The sequence below is a fragment of the Rhinopithecus roxellana genome, chromosome 10 (genome assembly GCF_007565055.1).
Source record: "Rhinopithecus roxellana isolate Shanxi Qingling chromosome 10, ASM756505v1, whole genome shotgun sequence".
Lineage (NCBI taxonomy): Eukaryota > Metazoa > Chordata > Mammalia > Primates > Cercopithecidae > Rhinopithecus > Rhinopithecus roxellana.
Window position 1 is genome coordinate 29232311 of NC_044558.1, and position 20605 is coordinate 29252915.

Below are 20605 nucleotides of genomic sequence, written 5' to 3' on the forward strand. Positions count from 1 at the left end.
TTTTTTTGGTATTTTGAGTAGCGAAGGGGTTTCACCCTGTTAGCTAGGATGGTCTCGATCTCCTGACCTCGTGATCCGCCCACCTCGGCCTCCCAAAGTGCTGGATTACAGGCGTGAGTCACTGCGCCAGCTCAAACGCTACTTTTAAAAAAGGCTCTTTCTTGGCCAAGCACGGTGGCTCACGCCTGTAATCCCAGTACTTTGGAAGGCTGAGGCAGGCGGATCACCTGAAGTCAGGAGTTCGAGACCAGCCTGACCAACATGGAGAAAACCCCATCTCTACTAAAAATACAAAAGTAGCCAGGCTTGGTGGTGCATGCCTGTAATCCCAGCTACTCAGGAGGCTGAGGCAGGAGAACTACTTGAACCCGGGAGGTGGAGGTTATGGTAAGCTGAGATTGTGCCATTGTATTCCAGCCTGGGCAACTAGAGAAAAACTCTGTCTCAAAAAAACACTTTCTTTTGTTAGCTTTAGCATTCTTCTCAATGTGTAATTCATTTTTTTAGCCTAACACTATTCATACAATCATAATAAACCTCTGAATTTACTGTGGGTTTTATGCCTTTTCTCTGTGTCCTTTAAAGCTCTCAGTTCAGCAAGTATACCACATCTTCAAACATCCTTAGAATCATCTACCATTTTTTCAAAACTTTTGAGAGCCCTCATTCCTTTTATATATATAAGGAAATCATATTTCTTTCTACAACCCTGAAATTTTTGGTAACTGCTTCTCTAAAACTAGAATATATGATACTATTCTTAGCATTCACCTCCTTAGATAATTAACCCTAAGATGACCAGATAATTTCTCACGCAAGATCTTAGTTGCCTCAATTTCATCAATTAACTCTTACTTATTGCTTAAAATTAGTTCCGAGAACTGGTTCTTCTTGCTGTTTCTACATAATTACATTTGTAGCTAAGTCAAGAAATTCACAAGATGGAGTTTTACTTGAATGGGACATCCAATAAACTTATATTAAGATGAAAATTCCATCACTATTATACTTTGACTTTAATTTTATTTAGATATAAGAGATACTATGTTTTTATAACTATTATAGTGAATTTCCTGGGACAAGTAATTCAAAAGGAATAAGACAATAACTAATAATCTTGTTATTAAAATTTAAGAACATTAATTCTGGGATATAAGAGGGGCTTGGGCTTGTTACAAAAAATGGCTGTATAAATTAGGGAAATGCTACATATTCTAACCTTCTCTAGGAAAATCACAATAACATATTAAAAGGTCTGTGATATAATGAGAAATGTAACCTGTATTAACTTGGCTTAACTCAGTATTTCCCGAGACCATTTAAATAGAGAATCCTCCACCCCGACCCATTTTGTGGTATATCCAGTAAATATAGAAAAGTGCTCCTAAGAACATCAGCCTGGAAAATGTCCAATGGCTATTTTTTCCATTCATTCATTTAATTTAAGTATGTACCTACTGGCCCTATGCAATTTATTACTTTTCAGACTTCTACCAAATGAAGAGAAGAAAAAATAAAAGGAGATTAAACTTAAATGTGATAGTTAATCTGGTTTAACAAGGTTTATAGCAGACTGTGTATAGTAGCTCATGCCTGTATTCCAGCACATTAGGAGGTCAAGGTGGGAAGACTGCCTAAGGCCAGGAGTTTGAGACCAGTCTAGGCAACACAGTGAGACTCCATCTCTACAAAAATTTAAAAAATTAGCTGGGTGTGATGGCACACCTGTAGTCCCAGCTACTCAGGAGGCTGAGGTGAGAGGATCCCTTGAACCCAGGAGGTCATGGCTGCAGAAGCTATCATCACACAACCACACACAGCCTGGGTGACCGAGATCCTGTCTTGGAAAAAATAAAAAAGTTCACAGCAAGACAGATAGGGTGCATGTTATCACTTTAGTATTTCATGAGCTGCTCTAAAACTAAACATGAACGTGAACTACTGTCAGATTTGACTACAGTCAAATGTTTCATATTTAGTTTATAACAGAGAAACTTGCATTGACACTTGGCTCTTTTTTACTACCATAGCAAATAGTACTATCAACCACTACACTCTCTCCCAATGAACCTGGATTCCTTTTCAATACTTTCAAATTGCCATAAAAGTCAATAAATCTATCATACCTGGTTTCACATATGAAGGTTAGGGGGATAAAAGTTACTAATTGAAAGACTTACAAAATCTGCACCTGCAGATAATTTTAATTTTCCATGTGACATTCATCCCAAATTAGCATAAAAATATAGCTTATCAATTTGTAATATAAACACATTTCCTTTATTTGATAATTACCATCTAATATTCAGTTCCTTTCTCCTCCTTTGGGGTACCTATCTAGAGCAGACCTCTAAGAATACGACATACAGAAGAAAAATAATTTATATATTTTATGTACTTTTAATTGCAAAGAGGTGATCATTAAAAGATGGTAGAATATACCTACCAAACCCCATTGTTGCCTTTATCATTGTTATATCACACTGACCTACTGCATCTCTTTCTTAGAACTATACAGGGTATATAATTTTATTCCTTAAATGCTTACCATTTTCTGAGCAACCCAAAGAGTATACCTGTGTTGACTTTTTTTGTTGTTGTTGTTTTAGCCACAGTATATTCTCAAATCACCATATATACATTTTTAAGGCAAATTTTAAATCATATACATTTCAGAACCATTGATGAAATTTAAATAAAAGACAAACAGAAAAGGCCAACAATGTATTCAAGATTGCAAACAATTATTTCACATGGAACAAAACACAAACACTGATATCACTGCAAACATCACTGAAACAAGGTAAGACAAAAAACCTCTATTATATAGACCACAAAAAATGTCACCAGACACATTTTTTTCTTACGCAATTAGAATATGTTGTGTTTAAAAATATATCGAAGTGTTTAATTTTCAGTCTTCAATGTCTTCCATTAAAACTAACTAGGACTAATTCTAAAAGTCAAAACTCAATTCTCTTCAGCAGAATAAACAATCTGTGGATTAATCATCATAATTTGTTCTGAAACAATTGATAATTCTGGGGAGACATTTATTAGGTTTTGTCACTGGAGAAATTTTCAAAAGCACTGAATGCTAGAGACAGAAAAGATTCTAGAGGTTAAAAATATAAATCAAACACCTCATTTAACAGAAGAGATTCTGACTCAAAGATAATTCTAACCTTAAGAATCAAGGCAGAGTAAGGAGTTAAGAAACCAAGAATTTCTGATCCTTCTTCCTTTCAGCAACCCCTCCCAACCCCACCAACAAAAAGTGAACACCTCAAACTTATTTAAGTTTGATTAAATGATGGATACTAATTTCTGTTGGCTCTATGGTCTTACTGAGAGCACTACAACAACCTAAAACTGACTTAAGTTTATAGGAAAAAAGGGAAGAATAATTAAAATATAATATGACCTATACTGGTACTCAAATCACAAACCACCACTTGCAGTGGCATTATAAAAGTACCACTAAATTTCATCATAGAAGTACAAACAAAACCTAAATATAGACAAAAACTAAATATACAATGATAGAAGAAAAAGTTAACACTAACTTATTACTTTTCACATATTCAAACACAAATATTACTGTGAGGCCATTACTACTACAGGCCAGGCACTTCACTTGGCAACAGAGAAAAAAAACTCTGTATGTAACTACTACGTGACAGAAATAAATCAAAGTTAATCTGGTCAGTATTTTAGTAAAAAAAAATTAGTTATATAATTTAATTTTGTAAGAATAAAATATAAAAATAAGGCTGACATTTGGTTTCCTAAGGTTTTCTTTTTTTTTTTTCAAGAGGAAAAAAAAGCTAGGGACTATGCATAATATAGCAGAAAGAACTGAACTAATTTTCCTGCAATCTTGGGGCGAGCCTCAGCCCTCACACCAATAAACCATACAAAAGTAAAATAGTCACATATTATCTCTGGGTCTGTTTCCTTCGGTAAAGCAAGGAAATCCCAAAAGATAGTAAGCTCCTTTGTACATCTATGATTCCATGCCAATAGGCAGCAACAGAAAGTGAGCAATGTTTTAAAAATATTTAAGCCTAAATTCAAACTTTTTGAAAAAAATCTAAATAGTAAGTGCTTTCTATGTATCAGAGACAAAACTAAATGAATGTATTCAACACACTTAAAATTATCTGGCTTACAATTATGCACAGAAGTCTTTCCTTACCAAGAGAATCTTCACATAAAATTCTCAAAATCAACAGGAACAAAACAGTTCAACATTCTTCAAATTTCTTAATGGAGGAAACAATGAAAATAATGATAAAACCTGTTTTTGTCATGTTGCATTTAATTTTCCATGTGCTGTGTGTTCAGTTCTTCATAAAAAAATTTTTTTTGAAATAAATCCACTTTAGAAACTAAAATGTTTAAGTAAGAAAACAACCGTCTTGCTCACTGACTTTAAACAAAAAAAATATTACTTCTGTCAGAGATGGATCACAAAGCCTAAATACAAATAATTGCTAGTTGTATTTAGTTTTGAGCTGACAGGGTATTTCATCTATTACTCTACTGGAGAGATGGTCATCAACCTCACGAGATCTTTTTCAAAACAAAAAAACAACCTTGATCACTGGGCAAGATATATCACAGCAGTACTGTTATGACCTTTACACACCTGCGTCTCTCCCTGACCTCTGTTGTGGAGGAGACAGTGCCAGCAGTAGTTGTAGTCAGGGTTGTGGTAGAAGCTGCAGCATTTACAACAGTTGGAGCAACAGGAATGGTCACTGCCGTAGGAACACTGTCCTTTTCTTTTTCAGTACTATCCTCAGCCCACAAACGATTTGAGGTACTATAGCATCATAAGCAGCAACACAAAAAAGAGAAAAGGAAAACAGCTAAACAATGAAAGCACTTTCTAGCAGCTGAAAACACATGACTACAGGGATGGATTTTTTTAAAACGCAAGGTGAGACATCCTTAAATTATGAACCAAAAAGCTCTCCCAGAGTTGTCAAAGAGAGAAATTTACATTTTAAGCAGTCTAATTCAAGGAAAGTTCATTGTTCAGGAACTTAAATTTTCCCCCAGACATGCATAATTGCCTCATGTTGAACCAATTTTTGTTTGCGAATAAATTTAACAAGATAAATGAGAAAATCCAGAGCCCCACAATCTTCTAAACAAAAACGCATGCACATACATAAGCACACAGTAGACCTGAGCACAAAATGTATCTGTGACTTACCTGCTTTGTGTGCCTGCTGAGGAAGAACCCGTTGTAATCTTTGTAGTAGTGCTTGTGCTGGAAAGCAGGCTTTTCTGAAGCCCAGCTGCAGAGGTAACTGTTGGTGTTGATGTGGTGCTTGGAACACTAGAACTAATCAAATCATCTTGTCTTCTACCAAAGGAGCAACTAAACAAAAGAGTCATATCTATATAGGATGTGTTTGTATGTGTATTCTAGAGTTAATGTCTATACGTTATACAAATTACAAGGCTAGAAAAAAATTAAAAACTGTGTTCCTAAATACACCACCAGCTCCAGCACCAAGAGTTGCATCTACGACTTGCTAGAGTTTAGACAATTTCACTAATTTGGTAGTGTATCATTTTAGTGCCTCCTCCCAACTTTCTCAGCAAGACAATGATCTGATATTTCACATTTCTGAAACTATTCCACACCATATGGTCATGCCAGGCTGAGCCTGAAAAACACACTTTGGTTTTGTATTACCCACGGAAAACAAGACGTTGACATTTTTTGAAGAAAATTATTTCAGCAATGGGTCAGATACCTCGGAAGTAACCAATGCCTACATGAAACTTGTTCACATCTTACTCTTCTTTTTGGTTGCTTTTAGTAAAGAAATTGTTTATAGGGCTTTTTTCCCTCTTCAACATGATATTACCAGCATTCCAATTGAAAGCATTTCCATAGCTCTGAGTTCTAGGGCAAGGCAAATCTTTCCAGATCAACAATGACAACTAGATCAATTAAGACAATGGCCTGTTTAAGTTGTTCTAGTCAAGGAGTTCCTTCTAAAGGAGTTCCTCTTAAATATGTAACAATCTAAAAAACATTTCATAATATTTGAAGCTTAATTATATACTAGAAAGGCATAAGAACAAATTATCACCCATCTTTAAATATATATCCTGTGTTTAGAGTAAGTTTTAAACAACAAAAACTCATAATATTTAATAAAAACACGTATTTGTTTAAAATGATGTTAAACTGAGGGCTCCAAACAAATTGCCTCAATTTTTATAAATGAATACGTAAAAACCACTTAAGAATAATATTATTACCTTTTATGATAAGTTGATCCTTCATTAATTGAGCTATTTTTTTTAAGATCATCTTCCCATTTTCTCCTTGTATATGAACTACTTGTTCGCAAACTTGAAGAATCTCTGTTAAAAGAACACCCTTCAGATTCTGGTAGATAATTTTAAAATGGGATTAAAAAGGCTGTACACCAGTAAATATTAATATAAGCTGAAACTAGCAAAAACCTTTGGGAGGACACTTGGGAATATTTATCAAGAAGATAAAATAATTTCAGTACTAAGATTATACCCTAAGGTATAATTTTTCCCCTAAGTATAGGGGGAAAATTCAGATATTTACAGAAATATACTTTTTGATCACAAAATATAAAGTAGGGGAGATGCTTACTTTAACTGGAGAAGATCTACTTTATAGTATACTACGTGCCAATAAAAAACAATACTTATTAAAAACATATATTAACATAAAAGACTGCTTATGAGATCTCAGGGGAAAAAAATCAAAAGCTGGACATTATAACATGATTACAAGTATATTAAAAAGTTCTTGGCCAGCCACGGTGGCTCACACCTGTAACCCAGCACTTTGAGAGGCCGAGGTGGGTGGATCACGAGGTCAGGAGTTCAAGACCAGCCTGGCCAAGATGGTGAAACCCTATCTCTATGAAAAATATAAAAATTAGCCGGGCGTTGTGGCAGGTGCCTGTAACCCCAGCTACTTGAGAGACTGAGGCAGAGAACTGCTTGAACCCGAGAGGTGGAGGTTGCAGTGAACCGAGATTGTGCCACTGCACTCCAGCATGAGCGAGAGTGAGACTGTCTCAAAAAAAAAAAAAAAATATTCAAATTCTATAAGCTGAAAAATAGGAAGAAACAAACTAAAATATTTAAACAAAAATATTTAAAAAAAATTAAAACGATTAAGTCAGGGCTTTCCTTCCCTTCTTCTTTCCCCTTTCCTAAATGTTCCAAATATTTAGAGAACTTAGTTTGCGACCTATCTCCTCCCACTTTCCCCTCACTCTGTTCCAGCCACAACTTCTTTGCTATTTCATGAACATACTAAGTCTGCACCTCCTCAGGACTATGTAGTTGGTATTTTCTCCTTCAGGAATACACTCCATCTCTTCCCACAATACATATCCACACATAATTACAATGCTCATGTATTAACTCTCATGATAGATAATAAGATTTTATAGTGAATGCATAAAGCAAATAAAAATAAACTCACCTGTTTTCTTTCTCTTCAATGTCAGATGTACTGGCTAGTCGTCTTGGTATTGTAGGTGCAACATATGCAAGCCTAGTTCCTTTACTATCTTTCTCCTACACAACAGAGAAACAAATAAGTAAAAATTAATTTGTGTACTGACTATAGACAATGCTAAAAGTATTAAGAAAAAGTTATTCAATAATGTATAATTACATACCTATCATAGTTTACAGTATTTCAACAATTCCTAAACTCTAAAATTAATGTCAATCAATAATCAGTCTGTTCAAACTAGTTTTCTTTCTCTTTTAGTCTAGAATCAGATAACATTTTAACTAAGAAAGGAAAAAAATTCCTCCACATTTTAATGACTTTTTCTAAAACTTTTATAGCAGATTAAAGTAATACTGTGTCATAAGCTGAAATATCTTTATTTCTTCCACAGAAATAAAGTTTCAAATATGGTTCACTGAGAGGTCTCAAGCATTTATATTATACAAGCTATTCAGAACCTTGATAATCAGTGCTCTCAAATACATCAAAATAGTCAAAACAAATATTATTTACATTGTATTTATCCAAATATGGCTAAGAGTGTGTAGTGACAATGACACTCTGATATATTCCTAGTAAGCTGGCATAAAATACCTGGAAACCAATTACACAATAAATTGATAAAAAAGCAAAAATATTAGAATTACTTGATGAGAAATTTCATCTGAATTTCTGATACAAGGAAACACTTCTAAGTAGAGAAAGAAAACTGCATGGGCAAAAAATAGTCCAAGCGCTGAATATGCTGTAGAAATAAATACTAGTATTGAATAAACTGTGGTACATCCTAAATAATGCAATATTAATACCGCCTCTCAAAATAGTTATTAAATTTACTCATTAAGACAAAGTTGCTTGTAATACAGTAGATGAAAAATCTGTTTTTTTTTCAGATACTGAATGTAACTTATGAGTATACTAACATTCTAGAATAAATGTATTCCTATGTTTTTTAAACTTCAGAAAGCTTCTTGAATCATAATAAACAAAATAAGCCTGCTCCTTAATACAGTTCTATTATAAATTCTCAAGTAAGATAATAGATTCCTTTAACTGAGTATAGTCCCATAATTCATGTTTTAGGCAAATACATCAGATCTTTCCAGTACTTATAATTCTGTATAAATTACATTTGTCTTATGTAATTCATTAAGGTTAATTAACTTGATACCTAGATCTAAAGATAACTAGCAGACAATCTACTAGATTTAATGTTCCTGGAAAAGAAATCATAAGAGTTTTCACAGAAACCAGACTGTGAAATAGATTACCTTTTCTTTATTATCCAAAGAGGAGGAAAGTCTGGGACTTGAAGCTGAACGTGTAACACCTGCAGTATCTTTTTCTTTCTGACCCTCTTTAGATGCTGTGATTTCAGCAAGTGCACCATAGCTGCCCGTCTTTCTAAGTCCTAACCTCCAAGTTGCAGGAGACTCATCTTTTCTCTCTTCTTCTTTGGGAGAAATTTTTGTAGCTGTGGTTGGAAACTGTGTTTATTTTATTTTTTAAGGAAAAGAAAAAAGAATTCTTAAAGCTGATCAGTCTTTAAATTGGAAACAATAAGTTTACAGATAATATATTTAAAATTATGGTTTACAGTTTCAGGATAAAACACTTTCACTAAATAGGTTAATGTCTTAGTAAAAAAATGTAAAGATCTAAAAATTTTAAAGAAATAGACTACCTTCCCAGGGGTTAGACTTAAGAAAACACACTACACACTTTATATCACACAGAAAAATTATAATGCAAATACAGAAAACAAAAATGAGCACACCATAAGGACTCAAAACCATGCATCTTTGAAACCAATTTATATTAAACTTGTTATGTTGTAACCTAATATAAATTCTTGCACATAGAAATGCCTCACCATAGACTTTTCACCCTTATTGGGCACAAGAACAATGCCAGTTTTGCGCAAGCCCTGCCTCCATGATGCAGGATCTACTGATTCCACCACAGGCATGATAGGAGCAATGAAATCATACTAAAGCCAATTAAAAGTAAGACAGGTAAAGAGATAAAGATTGAAAGCATGAAAACAGAAAAGGGAAGTTACGAGCAAAAAGTATTTTCTTCATTTTAAAATAGTTTTATAATAAATTAAACCCCAATAATTGGGTAATGATCCAATCTTTAAAAGTTACTGGGAACAAGTTCTAGTTTTAGCATGAGATAATCTGAAAAAATCTAATAAACTTCTAAAGCAATTAAAGACATATAGAATAGATAATATAGCATGTGAGTGAACAAACTACTGCACATGAATTTTGTTTGTAATCCATGTATACACTCTGGTTAAAAAATTTTATGTCCAACATAATCAACAAAAACTAGTAACTGATATTTTCTAATTATAATACTGTTTAACATCACAGCCTTAAATTTACTGATTTCTCCACCAAACATTAAATATTTCAACTATAATAAAAACTAATTTTACGTACAAATATTTATGCTATTTTTAGGGCTTTCCAACAACCCTAAAAATGCAACCTGTTATCTTTAGATCACTTTATCAACTTCACTTCTAGAATTTCTATAGTCAATCACAGTTAACTATACAGATTGGTGAATACAGCAACTAACTAGTTGCCACAAGCATAGGGTACTAAACGTTTTTAAAAAATCCTTTCTTTCATATCTATTGCCAACATTTGCTAAAATTAGCAGGTTAACAGAGCTTGTTAAAGCTCCCATGATGATGCTTGAGGGCCACTTCATGGACAAAACTGTTATAAAGATATACCTCTGGTACTTCCAGTAATGAACTGCTATCAATAGGGTCTAAGCATTCCTCAGTTCCTAAAATGTGCACTGAAGTGCTCCAGGGTGTCACAACAAAGTCACGGGGGCTCTGTAGAATATTTTAAAGTTTTGAGAGAAGAACAGTGACATCTCATAGACACTGCACAACCTGCCATTTTGATCACATTTGCATCGAACTACCTAATGAGACAAACAGGTAATTCCTTTTGCCAGTGGCACTGTGAAAAAAGCCTACCAAACACTAGGGGCTCCAATGACCAAGAAAGTTTGTGAACTCTAATATTCTGTGCAATATGATAGGTACTGAGGCAGCTACTTATTGATTGATGAGTTTATAGGGCTAGACTGTAAATGCCAAGCTTTGTGGATCACAGATAATACAGAAATGAATGAGTGTGGCTGTACCCAATAAAACTTTAGGGACAGTGAAATTTTTCTGATTTTTTTTCTCCAACCAGTTTGCTATACAAAAACAGGTAGTGGGCCAGGTTTGGCCCACCAGCCAGTTTGCCAACACCCACATTAGGTCTCCTACCTCCTCAAAAAACAGAAACAAAAACAAACAAAAAACCTGGAAACAAGCATTTTCCCCCATGATAAAACAGCCAGAGATCAGATAACATTTATTGTTATAACTGAAGCTAACATTTAACAAATATTTACTAGTGTGTGACCCTCAGCTAAGTGCTTCACATGGGTTATCCTGTTTCAACCTTATAATTACCCAATAAAATACTACCATTACTGTTATCCTAGTGTTCAGAAAAATGAGGCAGTACTATCTATCAATTTTGAAATCAGCATTTGTTACACAGTAATCATTGATATACCTCCACTCTGCCCAACATGAATTTGGATTTAACTACCGCTTTATACGTCTAAAGGCACCTATTGATTTTACTTGGTATATAAATAAACCCTTCCCGAAATACTTAACTATACCTCCTCCTCCATGAAACTCTCTTCTTTGGCTTTTTTAACTGGATGCTATCTTGACCTTCTTTTTCTTTCGACTCTGACCATTCTTTTCTTGACTGACTGACACGTGTGTGTGTGTGTGTGTGTACAACATTCCTTATATAGGCTGTGTGTGTGTGTACAACTTTCCTTGTGCTAGCCCTTCCAGAGTCTGCTCTTGGATCTCTCATATTCTGTTTCTACTTTCTTCTCCTGGGGGGTTGGGGGAGGATCTTTACTTCCTCAGGCTAAATATTAATTGTAGTCAGCTTATTCTCAAATGTATTATTCTCCAGTCCAGTCTCCTAAATTTCCAGTCCTAATTTTACCTGTAGAGTGGACAATCTAGAACTGTAACTGAAAACCTGAAACTCAATATGACTAAAATAAAACACCTTTACTTCCAAACCATCTCTTCTTCAGTTCCCTAATTCTGTTAATGGCACTAAGGTTATCTCTTCGATCTCGTATGTTTCAAACTTCACAATTATGTTAGACCTTCTCTGTCATTTTCCTCCATCCATAAATTAGAGGTCAAGTCTCTAAATCTCCTCTCCTTTATAAGCCCAGAGCCACTTCCTTAGTTCATATTCTTATCATTGTGGGCAACTTCAATGACCTTCTGATAAACCTTTTCTCAATCAGTCTCTCATCTTCAAATCTGTACACTGCAGAATAGTATTCTATAAAGAATAATTCTCTCAAGGCACTGTTCAAACATCTTCCATGACTCTCTACTACTTATCAAATAAATTATAAAAGTGTTATCCTAGGCCGGGCGCGGTGGCTCAAGCCTGTAATCCCAGCACTTTGGAAGGCCGAGGCGGGCGGATCACGAGGTCAGGAGATCGAGACCATCCTGGCTAATATGGTGAAACCCCGTCTCTACTAAAAAAATACAAAAAACTAGCCGGGCGAGGTGGCGGGCGCCTGTAGTCCCAGCTACTCCGAGGCTGAGGCAGGAGAATTGTGTGAACCCAGGAGGCGGAGCTTGCAGTGAGCTGAGATCTGGCCACCGCACTCCAGCCTGGGCGGCAGAGCGAGACTCCGTCTCAAAAAAAAAAAATAAATTAATTAATTAATTAAAAAAAGTGTTATCCTAGAAGTGAAGACATCCTGCAACATGGCTCTACTTTTCCTGTTTACTTTGTATATATGCACCCTATAAATCAATTAAATGGAACAATTCGTTTTTCCCGTCAAATTATTCCATATTATCCCCACTTGCTCATATTGTTTTTCTTCTCTCCCTTTCAACAAGTTATGCAAGCCCTTTTCTCTCAGGTGGAGTACTACCTACTTTAAGATAAAATTTATCTAAAATGTCCTGATTCTATTATCTTAAGTCAAATATAATTTCTTCTCCTTTTATTTATTTATTTATTATTTTTTTATTTTTTATTTTTTTTTGAGACGAAGTCTTGCTCTGTCGCCCAGGCTGGAGTGCAGTGGCCGGATCTCAGCTCACTGCAAGCTCCGCCTCCCGGGTTCACACAATTCTCCTGCCTCAGCCTCCCGAGTAGCTGGGACTACAGGCGCCCGCCATGTCGCCCGGCTAGTTTTTTGTATTTTTAGTAGAGACGGGGTTTCACCGTGTAGGCCAGGATGGTCTCGATCTCCTGACCTCGTGATCCCCCCATTTCGGCCTCCCAAAGTGCTGGGATTACAGGCTTGAGCCACCACGCCCGGCCTCTTCTCCTTTTAAATCATGCTACATCTGTACATTTCAATTGGAATACTTTATGTACCCACAGCACATAGCAGTCTTTTGTTAAATTATTAGCTATTACATTGAATTCAATTAACTAGAACACTTAATTCCATAAAAATTCTGAATTTTTAACATCAAGTAAAGAAAACGCCATTTACATTTTATTGGAATGTATGCCCATATAGAATAATAGATGATCTGCTTTAGAGATCCCAACAATATTTATTTTGACTAGAAAGGCTTATACAGACTTATTGTTAGTTAACAATTTTAAGCACAAAATCAAACTGATGGTTTTATAGATAACATCTCCACAAATCATCAGCTTGATATTGCTACAGAAACAGTTCTTTAATTTCAGCTGAAGGGTTAAGGAATTAAGGAAAGATCATTTAAAGTAAACACCTCTATCTTTCACCATAGTTACCCCAAGTGATTAAAATAAGTGAAATGTAAAACTGTTTTGTGTGCTTCCATTTTTGTGATCTATCTTGCTGTGAACACATGTGCACACACACATAGTTTATGTACCGGGGAAGGAAGCTGGAGAACTTAATATAACTTTGTCTAAATATCAGAAGTGGAGTCATGACTGGGAACCTAAAAATAGATAATTGCAAAACCTTTTCAGATGCAATTAGAAATTAACAATCTGTTTAAGGAAATTTGTATGTTAGGTCACTAAAGTTACAGATAAACTTGAAAAAATTTAAAAAAACACTAATATGCTAAATTAAAGTAGATACAGGAGTATAAGAATCACTGAATATAACAGGTTTTAAAAGTCACACAATATTGATAAGAAGACTCCCTCTTCATCAAAAAAAATATTTCAGGCCAGGTGTGGTGGCTCATACCTGTAATCCTAGCACTTTGGGAGGCCAAGGCGGGTGGATCACCTGAGGTCAGGAGTTTGAGACCAACCTGGCCAACATGATGAAACCCCATCTCTTATTAAAAATACAAAACTTGGCTGGGTATGGTGGCAGGTGTCTGTAATTCAGCTACTCGGGAGGCTGAGGCAGGAGAATTGCTTGAATCTGGGAGGTGCAGGTTGCAGTGAACCAAGATTGCACTCCAGCCTGGGTGACAAGAGCAAAACTCTGTCTCCAAAAAAAAAAAAAAAAAAATTCAAAAATTTTACACGATTGTTTTGAATAAAATTTGGTTACAAAACTTTAAGAACAAAGAAGTAATATAATCTTCAAAGTAAGTTATTGTGCTTGAAACTGAGAATAAAATAGTTTCTAAATATGCAAATTTAGAAGCAGATGTTATTATATTAATTACAGAACCAAGAGTGATTTTGAATAAGAACTTTTACAGCAAGGAGATTACTGGCCCACTATACTAACAGAGGTTATAAAGTATTTCTTTTCAGTTAGGGCATTAGGTATAAACTGAGAACTAAATTGCCATAAATGTTGGCTATATGTGAGAACAAGAAAATTGAACACAGGAAGTTTACTGTAATCATTTGACTGTAGTAGGAAAGGGATTACTTAGCCAAATATCCAAAAGATAGAGAGCCAGTGCGGGGTGCAGTAGCTCATGCCTATAATCCCAGCACTTTGGGAGGCTGAGGTGGGCGGATCACAAGGTCAGGAGTTCGAGACTAGCCTGGCCAACATGGTGAAAACCCATCTCTACTAAAAATTTAATTAGCCAGGCATGGTGGAGGCGCCTGTAATCCCTGCAACTCAGTAGGCTGAGGCAGGAGAATCGCTTGAACCCGGGAGGCAGATGTTGCAATGAGCCAAGATTGTGCCACTGCACTCCAGCCTGGGTGACAGAGCAAGACTCCGTCTCAAAAAAAAAAAAAAAAAAAAAGGCCGGGCGCAGTGGCTCAAGCCTGTAATCCCAGCACTTTGGGAGGCCGAGACGGGCGGATCACGAGGTCAGGAGATCGAGACCATCCTGGCTAACATGGTGAAACCCCGTCTCTACTAAAAAATACAAAAAACTAGCCGGGCGAGGTGGTGGGCGCCTGTAGTCCCAGCTACTCGGGAGGCTGAGGCAGGAGAATGGTGCAAACCTGGGAGGCGGAGCTTGCAGTGAGCTGAGATCCGGCCACTGCACTCCAGCCTGGGCGACAGAGCAAGACTTCGTCTCAAAAAAAAAAAAAAAAAAAAAAAAAAGATAGCCAGTTTCTTGCCTAGGTATTCCAGGGAGATGGAACTTCTGGGAACTTTTGATAACCTTACAGTCGCAACAGATCAAAAGATGCAGGCATGAATTTAGTATTCACTGAAGAAGAATATGGGGGCTCTAGAAGTAAAATAAACTTTAAAGCAGTTTATAGTGACGCTAGCTATAGCATGATTTAACAGTCTTCAAAATTTTGCAAACTGCTTTTAGAGAATTTATTAAAGCATACATAATTATGATCATATGAACATGAGTTCTAACTGAATTCAAGAAGCACTCAGTTTTGGAATATATAAGGTAAGATAACTCATTCAGTTTCTCAATATTCAAACTACATACCAATGAAACCAACACATTTCTACCACTCATTATTTACATTACTGCCCTCCTTGGGAAGAATTTTAGAGAAGGATTATTACTAACAGTAGGGATTTTTTTTTTTTTATTCTGTAGTTTATGATTTCAAAAAAGACCTTGACCACCTAAAGCCAAATCCCAATACTGGCAATACTGACAACATAACAGAAATGCTGTGAGGATTTAAAAAACAATCAGTCCTTAAACTCATGCAAATAATGTCAAACAAGCAACAAAATAAGTAGTTCAAAGGCAACTAAACACAATGTACAATCCAAGTGGACCTTTGATTTTAAAAAACAAACAGAAAGACTCAAAGGACAATTGGGAAAATCTGGGTATGTATATTAGTTATTAACAACATAAATAATATTATACCAAAGTTAAATTTCCTAAGTGTGATTATTTTGAGAATGAAGGATATTAGTCTTGTATTTAGGAGATACATACTGACATATTTAGGCATGAAGTGTTATGATGACTGCAATCAATTTTTCAAGGGTTTGGTTAAAAAAGAGGTGTGTGTGGACAGAGAGGGAAATGAGTATGCCCATTAAAGATAAAAAAGGACTGGTGAAGACAAATCTTTGAAAAGAGACTAGTAGGTCAAACATAAACAAAAACTCTTAATCGTTAATTTGGGTTAAAAGGAGGATAGGTTCCAGAGAAGGAGGAAAAGGTAAAGTCTTAAAAAGATCAACACACTAACTGCAAAACACTGCTTCGGTGGAGAGAAGAGACGAGAGGGATGGAGAACAGACAGAGAACAGAAAGAGAGAAGAGAAATAAATGAAACTAACATTTTGAAAACACACTGAGTTTACTGGCCAGGCTGTCTCAACCAATCCTTACAATATTAACTGTGTTTCTCTTCATTTTGTTTTGTTATACAAAAGGAAGATAGTAAGTAACTTGCTCAAGGTCATAACAACTAATAAGGTAGGGTCAGGAGCTCATCTCTGGTTTATCCGACCTCAGGGATCATGCTCCTACTGGCATACCAGTTGCCTGCCTAGTGCTTTGTACTATGAGTTTAAAAAATTTAGATTCTCGTTCTCTCATTGACTTGTGGTAGTAGTTTTTGTAACTTACTTACCCATGTGTGAAATTATCAACATGCACACCTCTACTTAACAGAGATAAAGGATATAAAACCTGAGCTTCTCAAAATAAAAGTTCAATAGAAAAAAAAAAAAACGAATACAATCATTGATTTTAATATTACAAAAATTTTTATCTTTCTGCCATTTATTAACTATCAACTGTATGTAATATTTGTTAACTACCAACTATAATATCAACAGTAATATCAATTGCAAAAATGATAAAAAAAATCATTCAGAAGAAATCTCATTCAACTTAGAAACATAAATACATATCTACATTCTGAAATCTTACATATTTTTGGAAGAAACTATAAAAATTCAGAATTACTTTAATGAGTTAGTCCAAGTGGTACATAAATAGAATACATGTATTTTCAGCAAATACAATTTTGGCTTACCTTTTTAATAGGTGATGTAGGTGTTGCTTGACCTGATGACACAGTAGGTGTTGTAACAGCTACAGGAGCTGCTTGTGTAGTAGAAGTGTTGGCATTAGTTATAGAAGCCAGGGGTTTTGTCTTATCTATTAAAGACAAACAATTAAGAGTCAAGATCACATAGAAATTTGGTCTCAATGGTTGGGAAAAAATCATTTTATATTCCATTTTTGTTTAAGGTTTTGTTAACTAAAAGTCTTTCCCCACTGTGATTCCTTTTTGCAAGTCAGTTTTTCAGGGAGCTTCTAGCATTGTCTCAATATATATGCTGAAATAAATAGTTAGGATAATATGAAAGATACACAACAAAGCTTCTGACAATAAAAAGCACAAATAGAATCTGACTTCTATGCTTTTAAAATGAAGAAAATAAAAAGAAATTTAATTAAGATTTAAAAATTTGAATGCATGAATGCAATTAAAATCTTAACAATAGCTATGCAATTTTCTAATGGATAAACAACTACTATTACTGATCTAAAACTGATGGTTCCTCTTTAATCAAGGAAATCTAAAAGTGCTTTTGTCAATAATTACCTTACATTCCCGTCAAACAGTATGATTAAATGTCCCAAAGAGCATGTCTTCCCACTCCTAAAAAGTCTAAAGTTAAATGGGCACAATATCATCTTGGAAAATAATCCACCTAACTGTGTAGAGAATCAATCAATCAAATAATAAGTGTCCCCATTCTTCAGGTAGTGTCCTAGGTACTAGGGATATATCAGCCAATGAAAAGACAAAATACCTTCACTTACAGTCTAGTAGGAGATATAAATAATAAATAAGATAAAACCCATGTACCACCATCCAAGTTATTTATTTACTTTGAGACACGGGTCTTGTTCTATTGCCCAGGTTGGGGTGCAGTGGTGTGATCTTGGCTCACTGAAGCCTGTTACCCAGGCTCACGTGATCTTCCCACCGCAGTCTCTTGAGTAGCTGGGACTACAGGTATGCGCTACCACACCTACTAATTTTTGTATTTTTTGTAGAGACAGGGCTTCCCCATGTTGCCCAGGCTGGTCTTGAACTCGTGAGCTTAAGCAATCCTCCAGACCTGGACTCCCAAACTGCTGAGATTACTAGCATGAGCCACAGCACCCAGCCCCACCATCCAACTTATTTTGTAAACGTTATTAATATCGTTGTAGTCTTTCTATCCATTTGATTTCAACAAAGAATGAAAAAGTCCTAGAAGAAAAAACCCTAAAAGCAAAAAATGTACTTCTCTTTCTCATTTTCTCAACTACCTTTCACATTTGTAAATTGTTTGAAAGGTATAACTTAAACTTAGGTTGCATTCTCATTTTTATCTGCTTTATGAGAAGAGAAAGAACACTGAAGAAAAACTGTTTTGGCAAGTAATTTATTTTACAAAATTCAGCAAAATAGTCATTTTATGTCAAATAGTTTCCCAAGGAAATAACCTTACAAAAAGTAGAAAAAAGAAATGGTTTACAAATTGTCAAATTAAGCTGCAGCTCTACAGGGAAATGGCTGCTTTCTCAAGCTTTCCAAATAAAGCATGACAAAGCCTAGTTCATATTAAAAGAGTGAGAGGAAAGGAACCACACAGCGTTTACGTGGATTAATTCTTGAGACAGAGTCAAATTTTCCTGGCACAACTGACCACTAGCAACAGGAAGAACAAAATTATCATAGTACAATGCTTCAGAGGAACATTTAAAGTTAGCTCAGTGAGAAACTGAGTAGAGAGCAACTAGTACATTTCAATTCTAAACTGAGAACAAATACAATGCAATTTGATGGTAATTAGTTATATTTAATAGAATACTAGAGTTTTAAGAACCATCCAGGTCTTATAGCCCGATTTTTCTCATTTTATAATCAAGGATATTCAACCAAAAGATAGCAGAAGATTTGCTGGTTACTGGTAAAACTGGCCTAAGGTCTCTTGTTTTAAATAGTCCCTTAGTGTCTAATATTGAACAGTGACTTGTATACAAACAACGGCTAATGAAGAAAAAATTTACTGAACAAAAACCTAGAAATCTTTGAAAGAGATGCCTGGACTTCTAGTTTTTGAATTATACTACATAAGTAGTAAAAGGCTTAAAATATAAGTTAGGAGGTCTGGGTGCAAGTCTTGGCTCTCTTGTGTACATAGTTTAATTTGTAATGATACACTTGACTACAGACTGAGAGCTAAGTAATGTCTCCCAGGGAGGAGATTAACTGCATAAAAATAACTTTAGGCTATAGGTTGAGCGTGGTGGCTTATGCCTGTAATCCCAGCACTTTGGGAGGCTGAGGTGGGAGAATTGCTTGAGGACAGGAGTTCAAGACTAGCCTCAGCAAAATAGTTAACCCTACAAAAAATAAAAATAAAATTAGGTGTGTGTGGTAACATGTGCCTGTGGTCCCAGCTACTGGAGAAGCTGAGGAAGGAGGAGCACTTGAACCCAGGAGTTTGAGAATAAGGTAAATGTTCATCATAATGGAAACAGATATATTTAATAGAATACTATACGATAGCTAAAAAAAAAATGCAGATAAAGCTATAGAAATAGATTTATGAACAAATATAAAAAACATAACTTTTGAGTGAAAAAACCCAAGATGTATAACAATTCCTACCATATGAAAAAAACACAAAACAATATTACAATTGTTATATATTACATATGAATGCACATATGTAAGAGTATAAAAATGAACTAGAAGATTACAGAACAAAATTCATGATAGTGATTGCCTTTGGGAAGGAAGGAAAGGGAAGCAGACTACGGTGGGTGACTAAAAAAGACATCTATAATGTTTTTATTTAAAAAATTGAAGTAAATATGATTAAATGTCACAGTAGTTAAAGTCTTAAGTCTAGGTTGTTGGAATATGAATGTTTATTATATTATACTTTTCTGTATCTTTAAAATTTCTCAAAACAAAGCAAATTCCCCCACACCCTCACAGCAAAGAGTTTTTACTCCATTCCTACTTTACTATTTCTTAGGGAAAATTTGGGATGCTGTTGGGACCGGCATCCTGGACATTTGGACCTCAGAAGTAACAGGAGCATTTTTGAATTGCTGAGAACCCATTCACAACCTATCTGTGCCTAAGGGACTCTTAGAAGCCTCTCTAACTTCTTTAAATATAGGTCGGCAAAACACAGAGGTGAACAACAGCCTCCAGATAATTAAATATAATAATAAATTCACAACTATATATAAGTTTCTAGCATTCACTGAAAGATAATTTAGTAGCTTGGCAGGTATCTAAACAAGTAGCAAATCAGTCTGAAAAATTTAAAAATTAAGTCTGATCTTGTCTTATTTTACACTGCCACAAAATTCAACGAAAATGCATTTATCTTTTAATTTTACCTGTTTCAGCTTCTGATTCCGAGTCATCTTCCTCATCTTCTTCACTAGAGCAGCTAGACTCATCTTTCTTTCCTTCTTCTTCTTCATCAACCTTTTCTTGTTCCAGAGATTCAATACGGGATGCATTTTTCTCTGGTTCAATAATCAATGTCTCTTTGCTGTTAAAGGAAAACAGTGTTCAAATGATTAGAAACAAAAAAGGTTAAAATACATTCATTCTTCCCAGATCC

At 35.2% G+C, this 20605-nt stretch overlaps 1 protein-coding gene across 5 annotated transcripts in view; it reads right to left on the reverse strand.

The window, feature by feature from the left end:
* PPP1R12A (protein phosphatase 1 regulatory subunit 12A) overlaps positions 1-20605 on the reverse strand; it is a 168219-nt gene that overhangs the window by 27210 nt on the left and 120404 nt on the right. Inside the window, exons 8-14 of one of the 5 annotated variants that reach the window (XM_030939996.1) lie at positions 20376-20533; positions 16990-17114; positions 8812-9027; positions 7505-7599; positions 6289-6393; positions 5225-5356; positions 4652-4828 (exon numbers count right to left, since the gene is read on the reverse strand). In XM_030939996.1, coding sequence (XP_030795856.1) covers positions 4652-4828; positions 5225-5356; positions 6289-6393; positions 7505-7599; positions 8812-9027; positions 16990-17114; positions 20376-20533 — 1008 coding nt within the window. Of the gene's footprint in view, positions 1-4651; positions 4829-5224; positions 5393-6288; positions 6394-7504; positions 7600-8811; positions 9028-16989; positions 17115-20375; positions 20534-20605 lie in introns of all 5 variants that reach the window. The other 4 variants (XM_030939995.1, XM_030939998.1, XM_030939997.1 and 1 more) reach the window with 4 other exon arrangements.